The sequence below is a fragment of the Dipodomys ordii genome, unplaced genomic scaffold, assembly GCF_000151885.1.
Source record: "Dipodomys ordii isolate 6190 unplaced genomic scaffold, Dord_2.0 Scaffold26, whole genome shotgun sequence".
In the NCBI taxonomy this organism is placed as follows: Eukaryota; Metazoa; Chordata; class Mammalia; order Rodentia; family Heteromyidae; genus Dipodomys; species Dipodomys ordii.
Window position 1 is genome coordinate 14697350 of NW_012267242.1, and position 22487 is coordinate 14719836.

Here is a 22487-nt window from a genome sequence, read left to right on the forward strand (position 1 = left end):
GGTTCAGACAGCAGAACAGACAAGGGAGTCCACCACAGACTGTGAGGACCACCTGCTCTTTGACCTAACTATTGTCTTCTTGTATGTCGACCCTGTCAAGACTCCCTAATAGGCAGAAAGGCTTTAGACCTGTGCCCTGCCAATGATCCAGCTACTAAAGCCATTTGGCAATATGAAAGCACTTGCATGAATTTCCAATCTGTGCCATCACAGTTAAAAATCAACTTCTCTGGCATTAAAAAACAAAAAACTAAAACAACTTCTAATTTACAGAAAGCTTAGTCAACTTCCCTTGTTATCAATGCCATGAGAAATATACTGGGTGGAGCAGTGATAGGACCCAACATGATCTTTTTGCCTTTATTCTCACTAAGCTCTCACTGAGCAGAGATGACTCTTCTGCTAGGCTATGTCTTGGACTTTTCCCACCATCAGCTGGCTAAGCTCTCTGGCCCTACTCCTTATACAAGGCAGGGTAAACTCCTAGGAATGCTTTCAATGGAAGGGCAGATGGGAGCTTGGCCATATGCCAAGGAATGTCTGCCTCCTGCATGGGGAAGCCTCAGCTACTGCTTGGGCAACTTCCCCAGTCCGTTCTGGCTGGTTCTCAACCCCTGCTGTCTGGAGAAGGGCGGTGCCTCCCCACCAGCAGCTCTCCTGGAGCTGGCTGCCATGCAAGACCCCACACCAGTTACACTTCCATCGGCACTGGTAATTAACTGAGGGCAGTTTCAACTCCTGCCCTTGTAAATGTTTCACCAAATTCCTTAGGTTCATGTCTCAGTACTCTGGGGTGGGGAAGGAGAGGCATAATGATCATGACCACAGGAAGGAACCCCAGAACGGAAGGGAAGTTGAGGGGCCTGCAGAATCCATAAATGAAGTCATTAGTCCCTGACATGATTCAAGAAGAACTGCCTGGAACCTATTCAAGTCTACAACAGGTCAGTGTGGCAAACAAAGAAAAAGGAAATGGAAAAAAACCGAAAACACAACGAAACTTAAGAGGAAATGGCTGTAGGTGCTCAGTGACTGCTTATGATTTGGGTGAAAAGATAAACCCTTTTCTCTTCCTTTAGATCTCTGGCTCTTTACTCAGGAAAAGAGAAGGGGGCCTGGCCTGGCCCAACCTAAAACTCCCAAAGAAAGCAGGATAAATGGGAACTCAAGAGTTCTCAGAACCACCAATTATGGTTCCATTAAAATAAAAAGGGGTTAAAAAGTCCCCTAGACCCCTGATCAATGTGATGAGGAATGCAATGGACCACCCTCCCACCCCGTGGGAAATGCCCACGCAATCAGTCATTGGGTACTGGACAGAGGTAAAAGTTCTTTTCCTCCTGTGGTTTGCTTATCCAGTTCCCATAGCCCATATCCCTCAGGCTTTTCTTGAAGTAATTCTTGGCTGTCTCATAGTCACGGGCAGCTTTCTTGGCCTCCCCATAGGAGAGTTTCAGTAAATCCCTGCGGTAACGGAAGGAGCAGAGCTTCTTAAATTGAAGGAAAATGTTCTTTTTGGACAACCGTGACAATTCATTCCCTGGTCTGGGAAAATAAAAGTAGTTGTTATTCACTTAGGACCAGGAGAAGTGGGGAGCCAAAGCGGGTGGATGGCACTTTAAGGTCTGGGGACTGGCAGGAGAGGAATACACTCTTGCCAGTTTTAGGGCATTAAGTTTGGCTTTGCTTTTCTCGTACCCTCCAACCCCCCTTACCCATCCACGGTGCCTCTGGTACCATCCAGGATCTCAAGGTCAAAGCCATCAGCCAAACACCAGTTGACACTTGTCTCCTTTGTCTTCCCAGATTGTCTTTTGGAATCATACACAGTGACTCGACCAACCTAGGGATCCCATGGGAGCCATAGGAGAAAGACAGAGACATTTCAAGGAGAAGCTTTGGGAGCAGAAACTCATGGGAAAGAGGGAGTGAGGATGCCTTCTTCTTTAGCATTTCATTTGGCTATGGGGCTCAGTAGACTACAGACACACTAACTCCACCTCAATTCAGATGACTTTCAGATTAAGAGGAAAGCCCTTGGGAGGGGAAGGAAAGGACAAGTTCTAGACACACTGACAAGGGTTCCTTTGCCTACATTTTCCCTGCTGACAGAACTGTTTGTAAAGGAGATAAATGCCAAGAGAAAATACAAAGGGGTTATAGCACCTTGGGATGGTTGACAGTAAAGGGATATCGTAGTCCGTGCTCAAATGATTTCCCGTCTCTCGTCACACGACAGCAAATAGCACGGGTCAGATGCCCTTGGCTGAATAGGTAACCTGGGTACACAAAAAGAAAAACATGCCAATGTTTGGACCAAATACTATTAAGAGCCCGAGATGCTTAGAAAGTCTGAATGTCTGCAAGAGCTGTGACTGTGATAACCCATGCCGTGTAAAGATCATAAAATATTTAAGCACAAACCAGAAGGTTCCAGGTAAGGTTAAAGGCTGAGGAGGTCAAGGGAAGAACTAAGATGCTGCAGTCTTGAACACTGGCAAGGCCGGCCTGGCCTGTCTTTCTTGAGGCTGCTACCTGGTACCTGGACCTGCCTTCCTGTCACCACAGTAATGGACCGCAGAAACCATGACTGACAAGTTAGCTGAGCTCATTTTGGGAAGGGGAGACATGACATGCAGTTTTCTGGGATTTGGGCTGAGAAGGACATGGGTTCCCCCTCCCAAGGCAGGTCTCTTACCCAATGTGACAGATTTGAGATACACAGGCTGTAGGAAGTGGGTCAACAGTGCCCCTTGAAGACCCAGAATATTCCAGCGTAGGATTTTGTCACTACAGGACATGGTTCGGAGCCTCTCTCCAAGTCGAATGCCATCCCAAGTGGGTACAATGTCACTGGACTCTACAGGGATCGTGCCTTCCCCTATGTGAGAGACTTAGGTCAGACCCACAGACCACCCAACCTGTGGTCTGTGGCACAGTATTTGTGCTACCGAGGCCTGGGCTATTGGCTATTGACTCTCTTCATGCAAGGCAACGCCCCCACTCAGTGCCAAGGTCTATGCCTAATGCTGGACAGTTTGTCCTCCTGTGATATTTGTGGGTGTGGGAGACAAATTGGAATGGACAGACACTAACTAAGCAAACCAACACCTACACTCCGGAATTCTAGAAGGTAACTTTGCTCCAGAGGCTTTGAGGGAGATATAATGGGGGATAGCATGGGGAAGCTCCTGGGGTGGAAAAGTCAGGGGAGCAAAGACACAAAGGAGAAGGAACTGCTGGAGTAGTTAAGAGTGTTTCAGACACTGGGAACAGCAACAGCAAAGGCTCGGAGGCAGTGGTGGTTCAGGGAGCTGACAAAGGAAATAGTGCACCTGTGAGAGAGGAAGAGGCTGGGAGGTCATGGAGGTTCTCCCTGCAGGCATGGTACAGTGGGAAACACTATAGGTTTCTTTGTTTAGAAATAGCTCTACCAAGATGCAAATCATATACCATATGATTAGCCAGTTTAACACACGACATTCACTGACTTCTAGTATTTTTATGTTTGTGCAGCCATCACTGCGCCCAGCTTTAGAGCATTTCATCCCCCCAAAGAAACCTCCCACCACTTATTGGTGGACACTCATTTCCCTCCAACCCCACCTATGCCCAACCCTAAGCAGTTACAGTTTACTGTCTGCCTCTATGGATTTGCTTATTCTGGACATTTTATATAAATGGAATCATACAATGTATGATCTTTTCTGACTGGCTTTTTCCATTAGCATGTTTTCAAGGTTCATTCATGTTGTTGTATATATAAAATGTACTACATTTCTTTTCATGGCCAAATAATATTGCATTGTATGCATATAACATATCACATCCTATTTATTGTTCATCAGGGGATGGACACTTGGCTTGTTTCCACTTGGGCTACTGTGAATAATGTTGCAGTCAATGGCCCCATACTAGTGTTGGTGTGTGGACCAGTCTTCATTTCTCTTGGGTAAACTCCTAGGAGTGAAGCATGAGTCATATGGTGACTCTGCTTAAACTGCAAGGCATTTAGCAGTTAACTGACATAATCTGATTTAGGTCTGGGGACCAGTCAGATGACTGTTGATGTGTGAAGAGACAGCAGTATTGTGAGGAGACAGTGGGGAGACATTAGAGGACAGGAGAGGAGCTAGCAGGCAAGGTGAACATCAGCAGCCAACTAGACAGGAGAAGGCAGGCTCTCAGCACCCTTTCTCATCACCCTACCCATTCCCATGGACATGACAATCACACAGGGCAATGATCCTCCTATTTCTGTTTCCAGCCAGGCTTTCTCCTCTGAGCTCCAGATGGGCCTAGGGTTTTCAAGCTCAAAGATTCAAAACAGGATCTCCATCTTCCTCCGGTTCAGGATTTTTCCTGTCTTGTAAATGTAAACACCACCTTGTTGCCTGGAATCTAAGACTACCCTCTACACCACCAGTCTCACAACTACAGTGGGAAGGATGCCATGTATCACTCACCATTCTCCACCTTGGTGCGGAGCTTGCCTTGTTTGGGATTCTCAAAGACAGGGTAGTGGCGGGAATCTGTGCTTTCCACAGCGCGGTCGCTACAAGACTTGTCGAAGAGGGCCCCATCGCCACATGGAGCAGTGCTGCAACACAGGGCTACATTAAAACTCACCATGCAGACTGGCCCAGCTTGGGGCTCCATGTCTGATGAGGCTGGAGCTAGCCTGCCACGGAAATTGGAGATGGGTGGCAATGGATGTACGATTCTCCCCCAGGATACATACCTCAAACAGAGTGGAGAGTGGCTACAGTCTGAGATCAGACTTAGGGGCCAGGGAAGCATTTGGACACCCAGGCCAGAGAGCCTGGCAGGGCTTGTGCCAGCAGCAAGAGAGCCAATACAGACCTGATATAGAGATGGAACGAAACAGTCTTTTTTATCTGGAGCTTCTCTCCTCCCCTAGCAAGCTCAAATATGCTATCCTTTGCAGTACGATGGTTGTGTTTCATTAGCTCACTGTAGAGAAACCTATAGAAGGAAAGCCTGGGTTAGGATGGCAGCTTGGATTCTGGGCTTCCATGATGTGACCTCTTCCTAAGCCCATGTCAGGAAAAACCTCAGTGGTACACACTTGTCAGATTTCAGGTGAAAAGAAGGGCTGGAACATTCTATCAGAGGCCTTGGCATTAAGTAAAAGTTAGCCAGGGCTCCTCGTTACAGCAGCTTTGGGAATTCCAGGGCAAGATCAACACATTCAAAGCCTACATGAGGCTGCTGCTTCTCCCTGAGCCTCTAGCTTCATAAATTAAAGAAAAGGTGAACTAGAGGAGAAAGCCAGCAGGGGCATCAAGATTGTAGGTCCCAAACAGAGAAGGCTGCCTCATCCCCAAGGCCCTGAGAACCCGGAGGTCACCTTGTATTCTAAAGAGAGGACATGAAGCAATCAGCAGGAAAAGGAGGGCACTTAGAAACTGGCTGAGCAGTGGGAGGCAGCCAGGTCCCAGAGGGGAGGATTCAAATGCATTAGTTGAAAATGAAGGATGCTGGGCTGGGATGTGTAGCCCAGTGGCAAAGCACTTGCCTAGCAAGTGCAACGTTCTGAGTTCGATTCCCAGTACCAAAACAGAAAAGGCAAAAAAAAAAAAAAAACCCTCCAACTCCCCCACAAAAACCAACCAGTTAAAAACAAAATGAAGGATGCCACTGCTGGAGTAAGGAGCTGCTGCACAACTTGGGGTTTAGGGGAGGAAGTGTAGGAGCCATGGTCCCCTGCATGGGCAGGCCAGGGAGTGCTGCCCCAGTGGCCAAGGCCCACTGGCTGCCCATCTTTCCCACCTGATGAAGCCTCTCCGGGAGATGATTTCAGCATGACAGTCATTGACAGTTTCTCCCTTTAGGCTGAGAGAGTCTCCTTTCACACAGCGATTCCCTGGGAAGGCATTCCGAACAAGAATCACAGTGAATCAGGGAAAGACAGAAATGACTCCAACTTCTAGATCGTCAGTTCCCATATGCCCTTGCCCCCTCACTTACCTGTCCCCAAGCTGACCACAACACCCATGTCCTCAGCGTCTCTCTTCATAATGATGGCAGCCAGGATCTTGCGGCCCAGCAAAGAGGGCTGGAAACTGTTGGTGAGCGCATTGAAGCACTGGTGGCTCAGCATAGCTATCTGGTCATGGAAAGTACTGCCACTGAGAGGCAGCTGTGGGGAGAAGGGCAGGGTCAGGGCCACATAGCCCAGCCTCGGTCCACCATATTGCACAGTGAGCAGAGAGACCATGTTGTCCTTGATCTGGAAGTCACCTTCGCCTCCTATCTCTTGTCCCACTCATATGCCTAACAAAGCTAGTTTTAAAGCCTAAGGCTAATTCACATGATAAGTGAAGAGCCCTCCCCCCAAGAAAAGGGAGCAGCAAAAGTAGAAGTCTTAACTGTCTTTGGATGTGCATCTGGGGACCTGGAGAGGAGGAGCATAGTTCTTCTGAGACTGGCCCCTGTCACTGGGGTTACCTCTGTGAAACCCATGCGCTCTGCCTTCTCGTTCTCCCCAATCAAGACCCGGAGGGCCGCATCTGCTGCTTCCTGCTTGCCTTGCTTCTTGCTGTGTGCACAGACGGCCGGAAACCAGCGGCCTCCAACTTTTGCTTGATAAACGAACCTTTGGGATGAGACAAGCACCAGACCTTGACAGCTGTCCCAGGGAACGGCTGGCTTTGCAAACATATGGACCCATCCATCTTGACAGCTCTCTCTAGCAGCATTTCCCAGTCTTTGGTCATTCATGAATTACCACATGAATTTTGCTGGTTCCATATGTCACTGGACTATTCCTTAATGTTTTTCTCTAAATTGACTCTTGAAAATGTAAGTATATATTTTTTTAAAAAATTTGTATTTCTGTAAATAGCGGCCCAGTACCACTTGCCATCAACTACAGATGGCTGTAACACAGAAAAAGGAGGTGGTAGCACAACCGCTGGAGGGAGATGGACTGCGCTTTCCTTCCTGTGTGGCTTCACCACAGGGCAAGTGCTTCCCAGCCACGGGGGGGCAGTGGAGGACCTTTCCTGGCTGCCTCTTGTTTGAGTTTTCTACATCCAGGTAGGTTGGTCAAAGGGCTACTGTTTTCATTATGTGAAAAGTTCTAAAATATTAATAAGCAGTAACAACACTAAAGATTGAATTAGGACAGCAAGGCAGTTTATAGAGAAGAAAATTCATAAATGGTTGACACTAATATTAGAGAAAGGCAAATTTAAATAACAAGGTAGTATTTTATAAGAGCTTTCCTTCTTGACTTTTTTTTTTTGTTGTTGTTGTTGTTTTGTCATGAGGCCTTAGGCACTGTCCCTGTGCTCTTTTGCCCAAAGCTAGTGCTCTATCACATTGAGCCATAGCTTCACTCCCAGTTTTCTGGTGGTTAATTGGAGATAAGAGTCCCATGGACTTTCCTGTCCAGGCTGGCTTCAAACTGTGATCTTCAGGTCTCAGCCTCAAGTAGTTAGGATTACAGGTGTGAGCCACCAGTGCCTGGCCTTACTGACTTTTTAAATTGAAAAATAAGACTCACACAAATAAAAAGTTCCAATCGTGAGGACATATTATGAAAAGAAAGCATCCCTCCTTAGCTTCCTTAGTCCTCTGAGAAAACATTCCAAGTGCTCTCTCCTCACTGCATACCTTGCCTTTTCATTCTGCCAGACCTCAGGGATGTGTCCTATTCTTTTATATGACTGTCTAGTATTCCTTAGTGTGGACATGCCAGTTTGCTCAAGCAGTCTGCAATGATGGGGCTTTAGACCATCTTAAGTCTTTTGCCACCATAAACAATGTTGCATACAAATATACATCAGTATATCAGTCATGCAAAGTATGTGTATTTTCATAAAAAAGGCCTGCTAGAAGATAAAGTATTGTTCTCTAACCTTAGCTATGATATAGATGATGGATTACATCTCTATAGTTTTAAGTACATTGACCAGTGTAAACTGAGTTTTTAATTTTTAATATTTTAGATTAAAAAATTGTTATTATAAGCTAGGTGCCAGTGGCTCACACTTGTAATCCTAGCTACTCTGAAGGCTGAGATCTGAGGATCATCGTTCGAAGCCACCCTGGGCAGGAAAAATCTATGAGACTCTTATCTCCAGTAAACTACTCAGAAAAAGCCAGAAGTGGTGCTGTGGCTCAAAGTGGTAGAGCTCTAGTCTTGAGCACAAAGAGGCTCAAAGACAGCATCTAAGCCTTGAGTTCAAGCCCCAGGACCCGCAAGTTATTATGAAAATGATGCATAAAGGGGTTATAGCTATACAAGTCAGGTAATGAGTACTTTTTTGACAATAAAACTGAGTTTTAAAAGTAGAGTACTCTTTTTTGTTAAAAATAAAAGTAGAGTACTCTTATTAACAATTCAGAGTTTCTTTTTCTGTGACTGTATGCTTCATATACTTTTGTCTAAGTTTCCCTTAGATTTTCTATTAAAGAGTTATTTAGAATACCTTATTTATTAAAGAAATTTGCTGGGCACTGGAAGCATATACCTGTAAGTCTAGCTATTCAGGAGGCTGAAATCTGAGGATCATAGCTTCCCATAGGCTTCTGTGTTTTTGTTTTTGTGTTTTATTTTAGATAGTCCAATTACTATGATCCAATTTTTCTTATAGTTAGTTTCCAAGCCTTGTTCTCTAAGACATTTATGTTTCATGCTCTGATTGAAAAAACTTTCCCACTTGATGATTCTAGAAACATTCTTGCTTCCACTTTAGTAATTCAGTAATTATATTTATTTTTCATTTGAACCTCAGGTCTAGTGGAATGCGCGTGGAGGGAAGGAGCCGCATCCGCTCTGGTCTTGTTTATAAGATGTGCCCATCATCATTACTGTTTATTCTTTTCGTGCTAATCCATCATTTCCCCACTCTTTGAAACCTCAATTTACAATGTACAAAATCCCCATTTATGTCCATCTTGATTTTTAAAAATTCCAACGTATTCTACTGGTGTGCCTCCCTATCTCCATACCAGCACACTGTTTAAACATCTGCCTTATTGCTCTTATTTTTCTGAATTTGCCTGGCTGTTATATATTTATTTTCATATGAACTTTAGAACCAACTTTTCTAGCTCCAAAATAATTTTTATCAGTGTTTCTTATTGGGATCACATTATATGAAGAGATTAATCTGGAAGAGCTCTTGTGTTTCAAATAGATTTTCTTGGGCTGGAAATGTAGCTCAGTGGTAAAGTACTTGTCTAGCATATGCAAAGTATGGGTTCAATCTCCAGCACCCCATCCCCAAATCTATCAACTACAGAATTCTTTCTCCATTAATTAAGCCCTCCTTTATAATCTTGAATAGCATTTCACTTGGCTATACTTTTCCAATTAGAACAGTGCTGAGGTGGTTTAGTTGTGTTGTAACAGGATAATTTCTTCACCATAATTCCTATATGCTCGTTGTTGTACATAGAAAAGCTTTTAGTTCTTTTTTTTTGGGGGGGGGTCAAGTCATGGGGCATGAACTCTGGGCCTGGGCGCTGTCCCTCAGCTCTTCAGCTCAAGGCTAGCACTCTACCACTTGAGCCACAGCACCACTTCCAGCTTTTTTTTTTTCTGCTTATGTGGTACTGAGGAATTGAACCCAGGGCCTCATGCATGCAAGGCAAGCACTCTACCACTGAGCCACCTTCCCAGCCCCGAAAAGCTCTTAGTTCTTATACACTGCTTTGTTTTTGTTTTGTTTTTTTTGGGTCTGGTCGTGGGGCCTGAACTCTGGGCCTGGGCGCTGTCCCTCAGCTCTTCAGCTCAAGGCTAGCACTCTACCATTTGAGCCACAGCGCTACTTCCGGCTTTTGTCTTTTTGCTTATGTGGTGCTGAGGAATCGAACCCAGGGCCTCAGGCATGCAAGGCAAGCACTCTACCACGGAGCCACCTTCCTGGCCCTTATACACTGCTTTGTAATCATCTGCTTTCCTCAATTCTCTCTACCTTTCTTTGATTTTCTCATGAGTGTTCCAGGTACATACTCATATAATCTGCGAGCACCTTGTATACTATTAATCCCAGAACCACACTCAGTAAGATGACATAGGCACCTACATTTTCCTCTATACTTAATGGGAACAGTTCTAGGCACATTAATATATAAGCTGCTTGCTTCTGGCATCACATGTTTATTCTTTTCGTGCTAAGGAGATATTTAAAAATCTGACAGTTTGGCTTTTTAATCTGAATGTATCTGAATTTTACAAATGCTTTTTTTTGAATCTCTGGAGAGGATTATGTGTTTTTCCCCCTCTGATCTATTAATGATGGTAAATATTAAAAAAATACCTTAGTGTAGACCAATGTTTTCACTACAATAAGACATCTTTTTACATTTTAGAATGGCAAAAATAGCAACTTTGATAACACCATACCTCTTGGGCTGGTGATAGCTAGAGAAAAGCCATTCTTACATACTGCTAGTGTAAGCATAAACTGGTATAATCTCATTGTAGGAAAGTCTGGCATACTTATCAAAATTGTAAGAGCTCATCAACATGATATTTATTGCAGAATTATCTATAGTAGCAAGTTTGGAAACAACGCAGGAGCTCATCAACAGGATCTGGTTGACTAAATTGTGGTAAGCCTGAGCACTGTAATGCAATACAGCTACAGTAAAAGAATATAGTGCCAGGCAAAGTGGCTTATACTTGTAATCCAAGCTACTTGGGGAGCAGAGATTAGGAGGATCACAGTTCATCTCAGTTTGAAGCCAGTCCAAACAAAGAGTTAGTGAGATCCCACCTCAGCACATAAGCCAGACAGTGGTAAAGGTCTATAATCAGCAAGCTTGCTCAGCTGGTACAATACCACTTGAGCTATACCTTCAGCTGGATTTTGCTGGTTATTTGGAAGTTGAAGTCTTGAGAACTTCCCTGCAAGACTGGCCTCAAAGCTTAATCCTCTCTTGAATAGCTGGGATTACAAGAATGAGCCACTGGTACCTGGTCCATTTTAGCAGTCCTAAGGTTTGAACTCAGGGCCTCATGCTTTGCTAAAGTGCTCTACCACTTAAGTCATGCCACTAGCAACATGCTATTTCTTAAACTGGGTGGTGGTGCATGGGTATCTATTTTGGAAAAGGTCTTTTATATCTCTTATTTAATAAAAATTTTAAAGCTGGAAGCATCTATTCAATAAAGTGTAGCTGTGCAAAAGATCTGTAGATCTGTTGATTTATAATGGTCTCCAAGACATATTGGTAAGTAAAGGAATCACAATGTGTTTTTTTTTTTGGTGAATATATGAATATAGGCTTATTTTCTGTTAAGAAAGGAAGGAAGAGGGCTGGGAGGGTGGTAGAGTGCTTGCCTTGTATGCATGAGGCCCTGGGTTCGATTCCCCAGCACTACATAAGCAAAAAAGAAAAAAAGCTGGAAGTGGCGCTGTGGCTCAAGTGGTAGAGCGCTAGCCTTGAGCTGAAGAGCTGAGGGACAGCGCCCAGGCCCAGAGTTCAGGCCCCACGACCGGACCAAAAAAAAAAAGAAAGAAAGGAAGAAATAAATGAATAAACGAACAAATATATGCTGGTTATGCATAGGAACTTCTAGAAAGTCTCGGGGTGATAGTGTGTGGGTCAGTAGAAACAAAGAAATCGGGGATAGAAACAAGAATTTCCATGGTTTGGATGATATTCTATGCATATGTTCTCTTTTAAAAACAAAACTTAGTTTAAAAAATTTAAAAGGACCACTGATACCCATGAGAAAAATACATTCTCAAGAAGGCTGACTGAATGTCTTCCATGTAGGACTGGACTTGTTTCCCTTTTTCACAGCTAACATACATCCTTTCTTCTCTGGATTACAGGCCACCCCTCTGGGTAGCATATGCTGGTAGCCAGGACTGGTACACTCACTTGGGTTCATGAGGAGGTCCAGATTGGTCGACCAACTTGAACTCAGCAGCAAAACCGTGGGAGCGAGCGTATTCCAACAGGCCGCCCACAGGGTTGGTGTTCAGGTATCTGACCAGCTCCCCAATCCTCCCGATCTTATTGGGCTCCAAGTTATCAAGTGATTCCATCTCTCCAGACTTGAGAAAATTAGCCACAGAAGAAGTACAAACACATCAGGACACTGGGGGACTCACAGAGGATCCTCATCTGCACTGTAACTAAGCAGGAAAACATCCTACCTGGTTATCAACCATGTTGGTTGCTTCCTCATGCAGAGCCTTCATGGCTTCCTCGGCAGCCATCTGCTTTGCCACCTTCTTGCTGGGAGCACTCACTGTGGGAAAAGTTTGTGCTCCCACAGCAACACAGTACTGGAATCTGACAAGAGACGAGGAAACCAGATCACAGTGGTTTGGGTTGAAGAGATGTGCCTTTGTCAGGCTGTCAATCCTTCACTTCTAATGTAACCTCAGCAAGGTCACGTTGACCTTGAATAGCCAGTATGCTTTACCCACCTCCTGCCCCAGTGTCTCGTGGCCTGACTCACCTTTTTCAATATGCCTTTTTTACCTCCTCCAGGAAGCTTTCTTGAACAGGTAAGTCTACAGACCTTAAGCAGATAGCTGTGTGGGTCTGCCCAGGTCCTGAACCTCTTTCTTCCTCCAATAGTGACCCAAAAGCTGTAACTCTCCCTAGTGCTTGCTGCTTTTGAACTCCTAAGCCCAGATTCTCTGCTTTACAAGCTGCAAGCAGGCCCTGAAGTACCCTTCTCCCTCACTTTCCACACTGAAACAGAAGAAACTGCACAGTAAAGCAAGGCTCATCTTGGCAGATACCCTCTTTTTTTTTTTTGGGTCCAGTCGTGGGGCCTGAACTCTGGGCCTGGGCACTGTCCCTCAGCTCTTCAGCTCAAGGCTAGCGCTCTACCACTTGAGCCACAGCGCCACTTCCGGCTTTTTTCTGTTTGCTTATGTGGTGCTGAGGAATCGAACCCAGGGTCTTGAGCATGCAAGGCAAGCGCTCTACCACTGAGCCACCTTCCCAGCCCCAGATACCCTCTTTTTTAGAGAAAGCCTCCGGAGAGATGGGATCATGGGACATACTTGGGGTCATGGGCAGGGCCTTCTTTAGACAGGAGACGGAATTCACAGGAGTTCCCCAGTTTGTGCATACACTCAAGCAATGTGGTGACAGGGCTCTTCCCAGAGAATAAGGATGTGGCTGAAGGGGTGGAGGCCTCTGGCTCTTCTGTCTGGAGAAAATGAGATACCAAAAACCAAACACACTAAACAAAAAATAAAGCTGAGAAAACCTTAGTTTTCTATTCCAGCAGAGGGGATGAGGATGAGAGAATTTCTCTTGAGTAGGTTGTCCTGTGACACAGGAGGGTGGACGCAGTGGTCCTCAGACCTCTTTCAACTCCTGGCATTCTGTAAATCTCGTCAGGTTGGGAGGGGACAGGAGGAGAGCTAAGTATGGGAGGAAGGAAGGATTGGGGGCTGCTTTGGAAAGGTAGTGTTGTGCTGGCTGTTCAGGCTAGGGGGCTTCAAGAAGTCTAGTTAAAATCCTGACAGATCAGACATGGAAAGTGAATGGATCGCCCACCTTCTCCAACTCATCCTCCAAGGAGCAGCAGGACAAGTCTTCCAGGTTTCCACCGTCCTTAGCTTTGGCTTCTCGAAGCAGAATTGTCATGGCTTTCAGTGCTGCATCCTGCTTGGCCACTTTCTTGCTACCAGCTTCGGCTGGAGGGAACTCTCGGCCACTGATGACAACTTGGAATTTAAATCTTAGTGGAAAGTGATTAGACATATGAACACCAGGCTAGGCTATCTCTCTGCTCTTTCCAAAGAGATGTCCATCCTAGAAGGTTCTGCTACACTCAGGGGTTTTTGGCTTCTGGAGGAGATGAAGGGCAGGCCAAAGAATTCCTGTTCTATTGGGATCTCAGCCTGACTCACCTTAAAGCCTAAGCACAGCCACAGGCAATAGTCACTATCTCTTAACAATGAAATATGGTGGAGTTTGTACAAAAGTGAGTGGCTAACATCACCAGTACAGTCTTGCTAGCATGTGGTGGACGAGCTTCTTCTAGGGAGGACCTAAAAGTTAAGCGAAGGTGTCACATAGCCCAGTCTCATGCTCTTCAGACACCCATAGCTTCAAGCACCTGCCACTTAGCAGGGCCTTATTAAGTGACGAGAGGGCAAAGCAGAGAGTGAGCTGTGAGAACAAGTTTTCTCATCTGTAGGATCCTATGGGGCAAGGCCTGAACTGCTGTGTGAACTAGGTGAAGTGGGTAGGAGGAAGGGTAGGAAGCTGCCTCTGAAAGACAGATGCCTGCTATTTAGGCAGGGAGGGTATGTCCCTACTTACCCCTAGGTACATCGTTCTCACTGTTTGAGTTGTGAGATGTTATGCAAAAAAACCAAAATGCATTTGCTCAAGGTCACTGGACTTCAGTCGTAGTCTCTTTCGTTCAACACTTTAAATGTGTTTAGCTCTTTGCTCCTGGGATTTCATTTAGAAAAGGAGGTCAAACTTCTTACTTTGGAAACATTTGAATATGGTATCAGTGTTTCTTATAGCTGAAGTCTAAAGAATAATGAACTGTAAGACCTCCACCTCTGGGAATGGGGGACGGCAGGAAAAGGAAGCAAGTGAGGGGCTCCCAAAAAGAAATGAACCACTCGCGACCCTGACAAGCTTTTGGAAAGACATACCCTGTTTTTTTTGACAACTCGGTGCCACTATGAGGGCTGAATAAGGAATAGGGCCATATCGAGGGGTCATCACCCCTAGAAACAAGCCTATGCTACTGAACTATGTTTTAGTCAATGGTATTTGTGCCAAGGATGGATCACGTGTACAACAGTAGTCCTGGAAGATCAGATTGCTTAGTGATGTTGCAGCTGTCTTAGTCTACATAAATGTACTCTGTGATGCTTGTTACAAGGATGAAACCACTCAATGATGCATTCCTTAGGATGTGTTTCCATTGTTAAGTGATGGTATAAAGGCTGCTGGCATTCCCTCGTCCTCACTGGTTCTTTCTAGTGGCAACCTGCAGCCATTCAGCTTCAATGGTTCCAGCTTCCTGCTAAGCCCTTCAAGAGTGCCTTTCTGTGCTTACTTGCCCTGTTCAGTTTGTCTCCTGGTCTGTCGGGTGCTATAGTACAAGGCCTGATAGCTGTGTGAGTGAGGGAATTTCTGACTTCTTGGCTTAGGAGCAAGTACTAGTCTAACTATCTGTGTAGAAAGGAGTAAAACTAAACCACCACCTTCGATAGGCAGGTAGCTGTGCATGCTGTCCACATCCTTCCCCTAGCAGCTGAGCTGGGCGTTTGGAGGAGGGTGTACCTGCTCGCAGCACAAACCACTCTCAGGCTGTATAAGCAGCTTGCCTGACTCAGCTGTTCTTGGACCCCTTTCCCAAAAAGAGGGGGAAAGGGTAGGAAGTGGTGAAAGGGGGTTAGCTACTATGTTATCTCTGGCCTTAGGATGGCAGGTGTGACTTGAATGCATAAAAGCCAAGCACTTCTAAAGATGCTCCATTCCCGTCAATATTCAGCACCCCATTGCTCAGCCAAGATTCTGGCTGCCTGAGCTATGCTCCCTGATCAAAACCCAGAGAAAGGGTTGGGAAGGTGGCTCAGTGGTAGAGTGCTTGCCTTGCATGCATGAGGCCCTGGGTTTGATTCCTCAGCACCACATAAGCAAAAAGAAAAAAGCCGGAAGTGGTGCTGTGGCTCAAGTGGTAGGCTAGCCTTGAGCTGAAGAGCTGAGGGACAGCGCCCAGGCCCAGAGTTCAGGCCCCATGACCGGACCCCCCAAAAAACAAAACAAAACAAAACCCAGAGAAAGGGCAAGCAAGGATGAGTTAGCCAAAAAGCAGGAAAGGTAGAGGGAAAAGAAAGGGCCAACAAGGGACATTGCTCATAAGTCAGCTGAGACTGCGCAGGATCGAGCACTTGACCCAACCCTAGGCACAGTTCTTGGGGAATCTCTTACCGAGGTTCGTGAGGTGGTCCACTCTGATCTATCAGGTTGAACTCACAGGTCTGACTAGCGAACTGGGCATACTCTAATAGCCCGCTGATGGGGTTCTTCAGCTGGCACTCTGTCAGTTTCTTGTAGGGTGAACACCGTGGCAAGCCAGGGCTGTAGAAGGAGGGCATCTCCATGATGGCTCGAAACTCACCTGCACGGATGCTATTCAAGTCATCTGGGATGTCATCTGTGGCCCACTGGCCATTTTCAAAGTCAACATACCCTGCTCTTGATGGGCCATTGTGATAGACAGGTGGTTTCAGTCTCATTGGTCTGCCTTCCTTCCTGCTTTCAAACCTTATGACAGGTCCCTGCCCATTCTCCATTTTTGCTGTGGTCACCATCTTATTTGATGGGGGTAAGTGACAGGTGGAGAGTGCCATGTTTCTTTGGGTCTCAGGGACAGCAGCTGGAGTAGCTGCAGGAACACTGTGTGTATTTCTCTTTATTTGCATCCTCTCTCGTTTCTTGTCTGTCAAGTACCAAATGGGAGGGGTTGCCCCTTGCCTGTAGACATCACCCTGCCTTTCCAAGTCAATCAGCACAGTATTCACATCTCGGGCCTTACTGAAGCCAATACTTCTAGCCACATTCAGTGCAGAGGAGTTAGGCACATTGAACAGGTAGTTGCAGATTTTCTCTTTGATCTCAGCCATATCAAAAGGCTCGGGAGGATCTTCTAAGTCAGATGTGGGGTCTTCCTCTTCAGCTTTCAAACTGGGCTCTGAGTCTGGGGCACCCTGGCTTTGATTGTCTGGATTCACTACGCTGTTGGGCTGGTCCTGGGCCTGAAATGAGGTTGTGATGCTCCACAAAGGGGGTGTTCCTGTCCCTTTCTGCAGCTTACCCTTCTTTGCTAGAGAGTATAAAACTCGACTGACTTCCTTCTTCTGGGCCCTGAGCTTCCTGGCCAGCTCATGCACTGTGGTAGCCTTCTCTTTCAAGAGCTTTAGGATCCTTTGCTCTTGATCCTGGCTGATGTTCAGCTCCTGGAAGTGTGAGGAGAGCCTCTCAACACCTGTAGGTGGCAAAACCCCACCACATGGCAAAGGAAGCTGGGGTCTTATGTGGAGCCCCTGACTTCTGAGATGTTCACCCCTGGGGACACCCCAGATCTCTTGGTGCCTGCCTGGGGCAGATGGTCCTGGAAACCTTGGCCAGAATCCTGGGAGGAAGGGGGGTAGTGATGATGTCTGCCTTCCAATCAAAGGTGCTTCTGGAAGCTGTCCCTTGAGAAACTCTATTTGCTGGAGCCGGAAACTATTCGAGTAAGATCCTGGCTGTGGCTGCTGCCATCTGTGCCTGCTGTGCTCATAGCCTTGACTGGGTTGGATGTGGTATCTGGTGAAGGAACAGCCCTGCAGAACAAGATGGGGGAGAAAAGGGTAGAGTTAGGGCTGCAATGGTGGACGTGTGGCTCCTGATTTCCTAATGGGCTCAGTTGACTGAGCCACAGATTCATATCCTAGCTGTGGTGATTCACACACATCTTTAACCACTATCTAGGGGCCATTATCAGTGGGACATAGAAGGGAGTGGGAAGCCAGACACACACGGCTGGATGCTCAGTGTAGCCTCCCAGTGATGTATTTTACTCCTTCCTGTGCAACAGAATTTTAAGGATCGAGAAGGAACCTTTCCACTTACCAAAAAAAATTATATTTCTAAAAATAAGAAAAACAAGCAAATTATATTTTGTTTTGAAACAGACAAAAACAGAATCCTTAGAATGGCAAGGGAGGGTGGGGACTAGAGAACAGTTGAAATCACCTCTCTTTTTATTTTTCATGGTACTGAGGATCGAAGCCTCATGTATGCCAGGCAAGAGCTCTGTCACTTGAGCCAAATCTTTTGTTTTTCAGAAAGGGTCTCTCTATCTTTGCCTAGGATAGCCTTGTATTCATGACCTTCTACTCTTTACTTCCCAAAGTAGCTAGGCTTATAGATGTGAACTGCCAACCCAGTCTAGATCATCCTTCCTGGTCGCCACACAAGTCCTTCGTATCTAAAATCTGGTATTTGGATGACACTGACAGAAAGAAATTTGACTGACTATAACTGATCCCCAGTCCTGGTTTGTAAAGGAATGCAACACACTGGCAGACTTCAGAGATTCATCTGTGCTCCACTGCCCATCTAGGGAGAGCAGGATTTAGTTTTAGGGGAGCTGGAGGGTTTCTTTATAAAAGTGACACATTGTCCTCCCACTTCAATGTGATACTCAGAAGGGATACCCGGCACTTTCTCCAACACATCCACACTTACTTGGACATGTGAGGCTGGCAGGGCCTATCTCTTACTACCTCAGCTCAGTCCAATCTGCCTTCCCCAGCTACTTCAATAGCTGCCTCCACTGTCTGTCTTTCTGAGCATCCGGATATCAGACCCCAAATTCTCCCATGCAGCTGGACATTTATAAGCTGAGCTGCTGTGCCCCTCCCATGTCCACCCACAGTGTAGCGTTCAGCTTCTCCTCAGTGCTATTTGGTAGAGGCAAGAGATACTGGTAGGACTAGAAGAATATTTCTTTCCCTGGAGCTTGGAGACTTAGGAGGAGAGCATGCAGTAAGCATGTTTCTATGTACCCTTCTCTGACTCACCTGAAGACTACAGGGGCAGCTGTGTCCCTTCTGCCCCCTACACCTACCCCATCATAACAAGTGGATTTTAGCATTCTCCCCAACATCATGGTAGCTTGGCTATGGGGCTCCTATCTTCCGTCTCCACCTTCAGCACGTGACGGCTTCTCCAGCTCCCCTTTCATTGTCATCCTTGCTCTAATCCAGGCTACCACCAAGCACTCAAACTCTTTTCCAGTCACTGGCAAACTTTTCAGGGAAGGACTAAATTGCTCTGCCATTATAGTGTGAAAGCAGCCACACAAACTACATAAAGCTTTGTTAATACTGTTCATATCTCAAAACCTTATTTATAAAACCATGTAGAGGGCTAGATTTGGCTAAGGACTGCCATTTGGGGACCATGCTCTTTTCTGATGGTTACTTCTCTGTGTTTCAACAACTTCTACTCCTACCTCTGCTGGAACCTGCTCCTCACTGTGATCCTATTGTGGCAGTCTCTCCGCCACCCTCATTTTTTCCCCATTCGGTCTCATATACTCCCTCTCCTGGCTATCTGGCCCTCCCAGTCAGTGTGCACTTATACTCAAGGTTTACTGTCTCGTTTCTTCCCCTGAGATCCCAAATGGCAATGGAAAAGGACACTGGCTTGTGCTAACAGGGCCCACACACACTGTCTCCTTTTTTTGTGTGGGGGGGTGGGGGAGGTAGGAGGGAGGGCTAACTGGGATTTGAACCAAGGGCTTGTGCTTCTTAGGCAAGCTCTCTACTATTTGAGCCACATTCCCAATCCTCTTGCTATGTGTGTGTTTGTGTACATGTTGGTACTGGAGAATGAATTCAAGAGCCTGGGTGTTGTTCCTTAGCTTTTTTGCTCATGGCTGGTGGTCCACCACTTAGCCACAGGTCTGCTTCTGGGTTTTTGGTGGTTAATTGGAGATACAAGTCTCACTGCAAGGGCTAACTTTAGACTGTGGCCTCAGATTCCAGCCTCCGGAGTAGCTAGGATGACAGGACTGAGTTACTGGCATCTGGTGCTTTTTTTTTTTTCTTTTTTTAAAGTTTGTTTTGCAAGCCTGGTGCTGGTTCAAGAAACACATCTCCAGCTAACCACCAGAAAACCAGAAGTGGAGCTGTGGCTCAAAATGGTAAAGTGCTAGCCTTGAGGAAAAAAAAGAACTCAGGGACAATGCTCTGGCTCTGAGTTCAAGCTTAATGACCACCACCAACAACAAAAAGTTGGTTTTACAGAGAAGGTCTTGCTAACTTTGCCTGGGCTGGCCTTAAATGTCAGTCCTATTGCTGACTTCTAAGCAGCTGGGATAACAGGTGTGTACCACCATACCACTAGGTCTACATTCTCTTTCTTGAACCTCAGTTGGGTTTCCACTGTTAGGATAATGAAGTTTAATGAACACATATCAGCTCATTGAAGATTGAGCTGTCTTTTTTTTTTTTTTTAATTCTTCCTCCAGGGTTTAGTGACTCAGCATCAAAGGTCTGCTCTCAACTCTTCTTCCTTCTGTCTCTGTCTCTTTCTTCTCCTCCCACCCCTTTCCTAAGAGTCTATGGACTTCTTCTTTTAGCTCTCTTAAACAACTCAATTCTACTACCTCCAAGTGCCATTATCAGCTGGAGCTTCAGATGTGGATCAATTATCTAGATATTTTCCCCTCATACATCCTACCATCAGTGCAAATGCCACATTCCTGAATTTGCAGTTTTTTTCAAGCCAGCTTTCCTCCCATTCCTGTGTCACTGCTACCAATGGGCCCAGTCTCCTCCTACCTCAACAGTGCTAGAAACTGGAGTCTTTGCAACCAGATCACCCTCCTGGATCTCCCACCACTAACCAGGCAGGTGTAGGGTTATGTCACGCCTACCACCTCATCCAGTGCTCACACAGCTGAATCCTGGGCACTTCCCAATCAGCTGTTTCAGTGACCTTGGGAAAAACAACTTTGTTTCAAAGTGACTAAAGTTTCTAGCTAAACTAAGGCTTTTTAGATTTAAGCAGCTATGTTCAGCCAAAATCTGGCAAATATAAAAGAGCTGAATAAATTATAATATATGCATGCTATGAAACAGAATTTACATAGTTTTTTGTTTTTGTTTTTTTGGGGTCCGGTCGTGGGGCCTGAACTCTGGGCCTGGGGCACTGTCCCTCAGCTCTTCAGCTCAAGGCTAGCGCTCTACCACTTGAACCACAGCGCCACTTCTGGCTTTTTCTTTTTGTTTATGTGGTGCTGAGGAATTGAACCCAGGGCCTCAGGCATGCAAGGCAAGCGCTCTACCACTTAGCCATCTTCCCAGCCCGAATTTACATAATTTTAAAAATTATGTGATAAATCTATTTGTTTTTGTCTAGAGAAAATGTAGGACTATGTTAAACAACAAAAGGTGCAGGTTGCAGAGTACTTGTACGTCACAATCTCTTGTGTAAACAAAAGGAGAAGGGGGAAGCACCAAGTTGATATCTGTGCATGCCAGAATGGGCACAGAGAAAAGAAAGAAGTGAAAACAAGTTGTTATAGTTATTTTAGGGGAGGTAAGATGGGAGGGAGAAGGAATCTTATCTTCTTACTCCTAAAGTCCCTGGAGTCCCTCCTCCCCCCCCTCAAGAACAGCCAGGTACATATTCACTGAGCCCATGGTGACTTCTCCTCCAGGATGTCTCTCAAGGCCACTTCTCTCCCACTTCAGGTCCAGGAACTGGGAAAACTGTCTATGTACCAACTCATCAAACACCCACTGCTGCATGTCTCACTTCAATCTGGCCTCTTGTCCAGGATCAAGAGACAAGTCACTCTGCCTTTACTACATTGTGAGCACCATGAAGATATGTTTTTTCCTTCATTTTAAAGCAGGACTTTAAAATATACATAGATACACAATAACTTTCAAATAATAACTAATTAGCTACTATAACTAATAACAACTCTTGAAAAATCGAGGCAATGTGCCTATGGTTAGGACTTACCACCCCCACCGCCTTTTTTTGCCCATCCTGGGGCTTCAACTCTAAGCCTAGGCCATGTCCCTGAACCTCTCTCTTCTCAAGGCGAGTGCTCTACCACTTGAGCCACAGCCCACTTCCAGCTTTTTCTGAGTAGTTTACTGGAGATAAGAATCTCTTAGGGCTGAGAAGGTGGCTCAGTGGTAGAGCACATGCCTTATATGCCTGAGGCCCTGGGTTCAATTCCTCAGCACCACATATGCAAAAAGAAAAAAAGCTGGAAGTGGCGCTGTGGCTCAAGTGGTAGAGCGCTAGCCTTGAGCTGAAGAGCTGAGGGACAGTGGCCAGGCCCAGAGTTTAGGCCCCACGACTGGACCCCCCCCAAAAAAAAGAATCTCTTAGACTTTCCTGCCAGGGTTGGCTTCAAATCACAATCCTCAGATCTCAGCCTCCGGAGTAGTTAGAATTACAGGTGTGAGCCACCTGCTCAGGCCCGGCTAGACTTATCCTTTTTTTTTTTTTTAACAAACTACTTAAAGATAATCTTTAATTTTTAAAAGTTCAGTTATAATTCACTACACAGAATTATTTTTAAGTGATATATGTATCATATAATACACGGTTACTGTAGAAAAATAATTGTAAGAGAAAAATAATTGTAAAAGAAAAAATTACATTTGCAATCCTTCTATAGCTGCAAACATTTTAGGGTAATCCTGAGGTTGAATATTCTTTTCTTTTTTTCCCTTTAGTGTGGACCCAAACATATCTAAGCCTATATTCTTTTTTTTTTTTTTTGGTCTGCCGTGGGGCTTGAACTCTGGGCCTGGGCGCTGTCCCTCAGCTCTTCAGCTCAAGGCCAGCGCTCTACCACTTGAGCTACAGCGCCACTTCCAGTTTTCTGGTGGTTTATTGGAGATAGGAGTCTCACGGTCTCTCCTGCCCGGGCTGGCTTTGAACCGCGATCCTCAGATCTCAGCCTCCTGAGTAGCTAG

At 45.7% G+C, this 22487-nt stretch overlaps 1 protein-coding gene across 4 annotated transcripts in view; it reads right to left on the reverse strand.

Annotated features, from left to right (window-relative positions):
- Positions 1–693: 693 nt before the first annotated feature.
- The window catches only part of Adar (adenosine deaminase, RNA-specific), a 39797-nt gene continuing 18003 nt past the window's right edge, over positions 694–22487 (reverse strand). For 2 of the 4 annotated variants that reach the window (XM_013015215.1, XM_013015212.1), the window contains exons 2-15: positions 15919–17315; positions 13513–13696; positions 13011–13159; positions 12147–12285; positions 11869–12044; positions 6394–6619; positions 5992–6163; positions 5794–5887; positions 4864–4986; positions 4467–4600; positions 2699–2881; positions 2167–2279; positions 1716–1843; positions 694–1545 (exon numbers count right to left, since the gene is read on the reverse strand). In XM_013015215.1, the coding sequence (XP_012870669.1) occupies positions 1299–1545; positions 1716–1843; positions 2167–2279; positions 2699–2881; positions 4467–4600; positions 4864–4986; positions 5794–5887; positions 5992–6163; positions 6394–6619; positions 11869–12044; positions 12147–12285; positions 13011–13159; positions 13513–13696; positions 15919–16613 (2763 nt within the window). In that variant the 5' untranslated portion in view covers positions 16614–17315 and the 3' untranslated portion in view covers positions 694–1298. The remainder of the gene's footprint in view (positions 1546–1715; positions 1844–2166; positions 2280–2698; positions 2882–4466; positions 4601–4863; positions 4987–5793; positions 5888–5991; positions 6164–6393; positions 6620–11868; positions 12045–12146; positions 12286–13010; positions 13160–13512; positions 13697–15918; positions 17316–22487) is intronic. The other 2 variants (XM_013015214.1, XM_013015213.1) reach the window with 2 other exon arrangements.